General features: G+C 41.3%; 1 protein-coding gene and 1 pseudogene across 1 annotated transcript; both read left to right on the forward strand.

Moving 5' to 3' along the window:
* Positions 1-3,372: 3,372 nt before the first annotated feature.
* Positions 3,373-3,977, forward strand: LOC114111024 (developmental pluripotency-associated protein 4-like). The gene has a single exon (XM_027962621.3). The coding sequence runs from the start codon at positions 3,373-3,375 to the stop codon at positions 3,958-3,960; it is 588 nt and encodes a 195-aa protein (XP_027818422.2). The 3' UTR covers positions 3,961-3,977.
* Positions 3,978-4,264: 287 nt separating this feature from the next.
* On the forward strand, positions 4,265-5,757 carry LOC105616254 (poly(A) polymerase alpha-like; annotated as a pseudogene).
* The last annotated feature ends 1,223 nt before the right edge of the window (positions 5,758-6,980 follow it).

Raw genomic sequence — 6,980 nt, forward strand, 5'->3', positions numbered from 1 at the left:
GAATATGACCAATATTTTATAATAACTTTAAATTGAGTATAATCTATAAAAATTCTTGAATCACTATGTTGGACACCACAAACTAATATAATATTGTAAATCAACTATACTTCAATTAAAAAAATATTTTGGATCAGTGAAAATAACCAAAAACCAAAACCAAAACAACATGTTTGGCCCTTCTATTTCCTTCAGTTCAGTTCAGTCACTCAGTCATGTCCGACTCTTTGCGACCCCATGAATTGCAGCATGCCAGGCCTCCCTGTCCATCACCAACTCCCAGAGTTCACTCAAACTCATGCCATCCAGGCATCTCATCCTCTGTCGTCCCCCTTTCCTCCTGCCCCCAAATCCCTCCTAGCATCAGAGTCTTTTCCAGTGAGTCATCTCTTTGCATGAGGTGGCCAAAGTACTGGAGTTTCAGCTTTAGCATCATTCCTTCCAAAGAACACCTAGGGCTGGTCTCCTTTAGAATGGACTGGTTGGATCTCCTTGAAGTCCAAGGGACTCTCAAGAGTCTTCTCCAATACGTTCAAAAGGATCAGTTCTGTGGCGCTCAGCTTGCTTCACAGTCCAACTCTCACATCCATACATGACCACTGGAAAAACCATTTCCTTAATGTCTGTCAAATTTTGATTCTTATATTTTGAAGATGTATCATTTTTTAATACACCCATTTAGGGATATTTTGTCTTCTTGATAAATTGGGCTTTATCATTATAAATACCACTTTTTAGGTATATGCCATTTGGTGATTTACACTGGGTGTATTTCTAGAGTAAAGTTGCTGGATAACAGTGTATATGTTAGTAGGTACATTCAAAAAGTTTTCTAAGATTACTGTACTAATTTGTATTTCTACCAGAAATGTACAAGAATTACATGTCATATCAATGCTTACATTTGTTTTTGTTTTAATGCCTATTTCACTTTAGTCATTTTGGTGGACCTGTAGATGTTGTAATTTTTGCTTTAATTTTTATTTTCATGGTTGTTAGTGAGTTTTAGTACAAGTTTATACGTTTATTTCCTATTTATATAGTTTTGGTAAATGCCTGTTTGAAAACTTGGTCCATTTTCCAATTAAGTGGCCATGTGTCTCTTTTATTATATGTAGATCTTATTAATAGATTCTAGATATGATGCCTTCATTGGATATAATAGTCACAAATATCTTCTTCACTGGAGTTTGTATCACTGGACTTTTGTAGGTACCCATTCGAGATCAGAAATTTACTTTTTCCCAATTTTCTGGTATTTGCATGAAAAATATCTTATCAGGGAAGCCAGATTTTATCTAAAGCTTCATTTTGTGTAAATTGATCATAAAATTTTTTCCATTTTCTATTGATGTTGTGAATTAAATCTACTGATTTTCCCGTGTTGAACAGACGTGTATTCCTAGAATATATCCTATTTTGTCATGATGCATTATCCTTTTTATATTTTTCTGGATTGATTTGCCATCATTTTGTTTAGAGTTTTTGCATTCAAATTCATAAATATTTGCCTGTCATTTTCACTTTAATGAAGCTATTGTCTTTGGTATCAGAGATGTGCTGGAGTTATAAAATAAATTGGGCTATATTATCCCTTTAGTCTTTGAGTTAGTGTAATGTTATGATTTTTTTTTCTTCTAATATTTCTTAAAACTTAGAAGTGGAGTGATTTGGATAATTAGCTCAAGATGGTAGAACAGAAGGATGTGATCTCAACCCCTTCTTAAAAAAACACCCAGATCACAACAAACTATTGAACAATCATTGTCAAAATATTCTGTGTGTGTTCCTTCACTCAGTCATGTCAGACTCTGTGACCTTACAGAATATAGCCTGGCAGGCTCCTCTATGTATGGGATTTTCCCAGCAAGAATATTGGAGTGGGTTGACATTTCCTCCCCAAGGGGATCTTCCCAACCTAGGGATCAAATCCCCATCTCCTGTAGCTCCTGCAGTGGCAGGCAGATTGAGCCACCTGGAAACTCCTCCCAAAACTCTGGAATCCACCAAAAAAGGGTCCCCTGCATCCAAAGAAAAAAAGAAACCACAGCAAGATGGCAAGAGTGGAGCAATCACAGTGAAATTAAATCCTATATCAGCGAGGTGGGCGCCCCACAAACCAGAAAACAATAGCACCACAGAAGTTATACCACAGCAGCGAAATTCCTGAGTCCCATATCAGGCTTCCCAGCTTGGGGGTTCTGGCAATGGGAGGAAAAGTCCCCAGAGAATATGGCTTTGAAGGCCAATGGGGTTTGATCCCAGGACTTCCACAGGACTGAGGGAAACAGAAACTCTGCTATTGGAGGGTGCACACAACTCTCATCTGTACTAGGACCCAGGGGAAAAAGCAGTGACCCCATAAAACACCGAGCCAGACCTAGCTGCTGATATTGGAGGGTCTCCTGCAGAGGTGGGGGCCGCTGTGGCTCACTGCAGGGACAAAGACACTGGCAGCAGCAGTTTGGGAAAGAATCTATTGGTGTGAGCCCTCCAAGAGGCTGCCATGAGCCCATCAAGCAGCCTGTGGTCTCCAGTGCTGGGTTGCTTTGGGTCAACCAACCAACAGGGTGGGAACACAGCGTCACCTATCAGCAGACAAGTGGCTTAGACTCTCCCTGAGCATAGCCCTATCTACAAGAGGGACAAGACTGAGCTATACCCGTCACTGAGCCGGAATCAGTTCCTCTCATCAAGAACCCTGTTCTAGCATCTTAGCCTCATTCATGAGAGGGCAGACAGCCAAAGCAACAACTACAACCCTGAGCCTGCAGAATGGAAACTGCGATCACAGAAATTTAAGTGAAAATTGGCAGAGGAATGGGTCCTAGATGAAGGAACAAGGTGAAACTGCAGAAGAACAGCAAAGTGAAGTGGAGCTAGCCAACTCGCAGGGAAAGAATTCAGAATGATGATAGCGGAGATGATCAAGATCTCAGAAAAAGAGTGAAGGCAAGGATTGAGAAGATGCAAAAAATTTTGACAAAGACTTAGAGGAACTAAAGAACAAGCAAACAATACAATAACTGAAATTATAATTAAAAAAAGTAGAGGAATAAATAGCAGAACAAATGAGGCAGAAGAAAGGATAAGTAAGCAGGAAGATAGAATGGTGGAAATCACTGCTACAGAACAAAATAAAGAAAAAATGAAAATAAATAAAGATTTTTAAAGAGATCTCTGGGACAGCATTAAGGGCACCAGTATTCATATTACACACATCCCTGATATTTGAAGAGATAACTGCAGAAAACCTCCCTCACGTGAGAAAGGAAATAGGCACCCAAGTACAGGATGTGTAGAGAGTTTCAGGCAGGACAAACCCAAGGAGGAACACGTCAAGACATATAGTAATCAAACGGATGAAAACTAATGACAAAGAAAAAACACACCAAAGGTCCGAAACTAGATGGATATAAACGACTCTGTGAATATGCTTACCCTCATCAAAAAAACATTCCTGCCACAACACAGGAGGCCAGGATCCTGTCACTATCGAAAAGGATAAAGATAGAAAAGGGGGAACTACCACTGGAATGCTCTGTTGAGAAAACATCTTCTGATGGGGCTGCTCCTCTTGCACGGGGGCCACCTGCCCTTGAGGGAGCTCCTCCGCCTCTTGAGGCAGTTGTATCCACTTCTGCCCTCGACTCAGAAGCTGTGTTTGCCTCCTGGAGCAGAATGGCAGCCAGGGCCGTGAAGACGGAGTCAGTAGGATCACAAGAGACCTGTGAGGTCCGCTGGTGTGTGGTTCACGGGAGAAGTCTCCCAGCTAACACAGAAGTCTGGGTTCGTTTACAGTTTCATGCTGGGCAGGCATGGGTGCCTGGAAAACGAAGGAAGGTGTCCGCATTCTTCCTGATACCTTCTGGTGATTTTCCACCCCCACACCTGGAGGACAATATGCTGTGCCCTGAGTGTGTACACAGGAATAAAGTATTAACAAAAAGCCTGCAGTGAGATCATAATACCAGTAAAAGGGTACAGCTATGATTATAATTAATGATAGAGAAGTGACTACAATCAACTCCACGGTGACTAGACAGCTGAACTCGGCTGCTCCGCTCTCTCCATGCTTCCTGCTTCCAGGGTGCCCAGCCTGCTTACAAGGTTACATGAAAAAAGAAAGCCTGTGAACTGATGGGAAACAGAAGCAGAAGTGACTGTCTGTCCAAAGATGCCCAGCCCTAAGGGAGCAGAGGACAAATGAGATTGGGACATTTTAAAAATTCTAAGTCACTGAATGGAATTAATTTGCTTGAAAATGCCTCAAGTAAATCTCTACATTGGACAAGATGGATCTTATAGGCAACAGTTGAAATTTGGTCATGTACACCTTAACCAGATACTCAACCTTATCATCACCAGGCATGGTACAAACAGAAATGTGTTTCCTGACGTGATACAATGTGTCACTGACAATATTCTTGCCCCAAAGAATCTATTCACAGGGAAGCAATCAGTCCTGATTATGCCTCTTGTCTCAGCATAATTAGGTGAGCTTACCTTCATCTGGGTGTCAGTTACTTAGATGCACCCATCCATATGTAAATATTCGCAACCTATGCACTTAAGATGTCTATATTTTATGTGTATTTTATGTGTAATTTTTTAAGAGTTCCGGATTAAATGAACATTATAGTGCCTCTAGTAAAAAGGCAGCTAGAAAATTTTAAACTTAAAACTTTTATTTTAAAATAAAATTATCTAGGCCAGAGCAGGAGTGAGGTTGGACCAGGGCTGAGGCAGCCAAGGCCCCTCCTTCCCATATCAGCGGATCCTGCCCAGAGTATGGCTGGCTGCTGTTGCAGGCGAGGGGGGCGGAGTATGACTGGGTCGTGCTGGCGCTGAGACAAAGCTGTTTCCAGTACAAAGCAGGGATCGCAGCAAACACACCCGCCGCAGAAGCACTATGGCATTACCTCTCCCTTCCGCTTAGCAGCCCCCAAGGAGACTAACTGCCTACTTACACAGAAACTAGTGGAGACTGTGAAGCCCTTTGGGGTTTTTGACGAGAAAGAGGAACTTCAGTGCAGGATTTTAATTTTGGGTGAACCTGGTGAAAGACTGGATACGAGAAATCAGTGAAAGCAAGAATCTTCCGCAATCTGTAATTGAACATGCTGATGGGAAAATGTTTACACCTGGATTTTACAGATTAGGAGTATATACAAAAAACTGCCAATATTGATGCGTTGTGTGTTGCAGCAAGACATGCTGATTGAAGTGACTTTTTCACCTCATTCTATGATAAGTTGAAATTACAGGGAGAAGTAAAGATTTAAGAACTATTAAAGAGGCATTTATTTGTACCAGTTATCAAACTGTTTGATGGGATAGAGATTGATATTTTGTTTGCAAGATTAGCACTGCAGACTATCCCAGGAAACTTGGACTTAAAATATGACAGTCTGCTTAAAATTTTAGATATGTATAAGAAGTCTTAATGATTGCAGGGTTTTGATTTTGTTGCAAATCAATGAAGTGGTTTTACGAGATGTTCTACATCTAGCATCAAACATTGACAACTTCAGGTTAACCCTGAGGGCTATCAAACTGGGCCAAATGCCACAACATCTACTCCAATATATCAGGTTTCCTCAGTGGTATCTCCTGGGATACACTCGTAGCAGGAACTTGCCAGCTTTTTTCAAATGCAATAGCATCAGCTCTTGTACATAAAGTTTTCTTGGTACTTTCTAAATGATATGTGTTTAGATTATATTAAAATGAAGTTGATTATAGACACTGAAAAATAAAAAAATAAAAGAAAAAAAGAAAAAACATTAAATGCAACAAGGTAAAAAATGATAATATACAAGGGAATTCCCATAAGGTCGTCAGATGATTTCTGAGCAGAAACTCTGCAGGCCTGATGGAGTGGCATGATGTATTTAAAGTGAGGAAAGGGAAGAACCTGTGCTGTGCCATGCCAAGTTGCTTCCATCATGTCCAATTCTTTATGATCCCATGGACTGTAGCCCACCAGGCTCCTCTGTCTGAGGGATTCTCTAGGCAGGAATATTAGAGTTATTGGAGGGTTATTGGAGAACCTATGACCAAGAATATTCTTCCCAGCAAAGTTCTCATTCAGATTTGATGGAGGAATCAAAGGCTGTACAGATGAGCTAAATATAAATAAGAGAATTCAGCACCACCAGATTAGCTTTAGGAGAAGGCAATGGCACACCAGTCCAGTACTCTTGCCTGGAAAATCCCATGGATGGAGGAGCCTGGTAGGCTCCAGTCTGTGGGGTCTCAGAGTCGGACACGACTGAGTGTCTTCACTTTCACTTTTCACTTTCATGCATTGGAGAAGGAAATGGCAACCCACTCCAGTGTTCTTGCCTGGAGAATCCCAAGGACAGGGGAGCGTGGTGGGCTGCCATCTCTGAGGTCGCACAGAGTCGGACCCGACTGAAGCAACTTAGCAGCAGCAGCAGCAGATTAGGTTTGCAACAAACACTGAAGAAACTTCTCTAGGCAGGAAAGAGATGAGCAACTTAAAACAACCTTCTTATACATATAAGCTGCTTTCTAGAAGTAGAGTGATTTGGATTTAGGATTTTCTTTATGAGACAGATTTTTACTGTTGCTTTCTTGCTATGTTTTGATTTTTACTTATACATCTCCTTTCTTTACCAATATTTGGATATTCTCTTTATATTTATTAGGAAAAATTCTGTTTCTAATGGAAATGGTCCACTTCTAAGATGTTGGTTTTATTGCCCAGAGTTGTGCAAAGACCCTTCTCCCATATCATCCTTTAAGTTGTGTAGAAGTTGTAGAGCCTTCCCCGGAACATCCCAGAACTTGGAAGGGGAGCGTGTGAGAATCATGAGTTATTGCAGAGAGTGGACGCAGGGGTCCCCTCTTGAGATGGGAGTGAGTCCCAGAGCTTTGGGAATCTGAAGGCAGTCAGTGGCAGGAGTGCATGATGGAAGGTTTGTTTGGGATGGAACAACCTTCCAGGTTCGAAA

The sequence above is a fragment of the Ovis aries genome, chromosome 26 (genome assembly GCF_016772045.2).
Source record: "Ovis aries strain OAR_USU_Benz2616 breed Rambouillet chromosome 26, ARS-UI_Ramb_v3.0, whole genome shotgun sequence".
Taxonomy (NCBI): domain Eukaryota; kingdom Metazoa; phylum Chordata; class Mammalia; order Artiodactyla; family Bovidae; genus Ovis; species Ovis aries.

Excerpts from the sequence above, each read along its gene's own strand:
- LOC114111024 (XM_027962621.3), top strand. The coding sequence starts at position 3,373 with ATGACAAAGAAAAAACACACCAAAGGTCCGAAACTAGATGGATATAAA.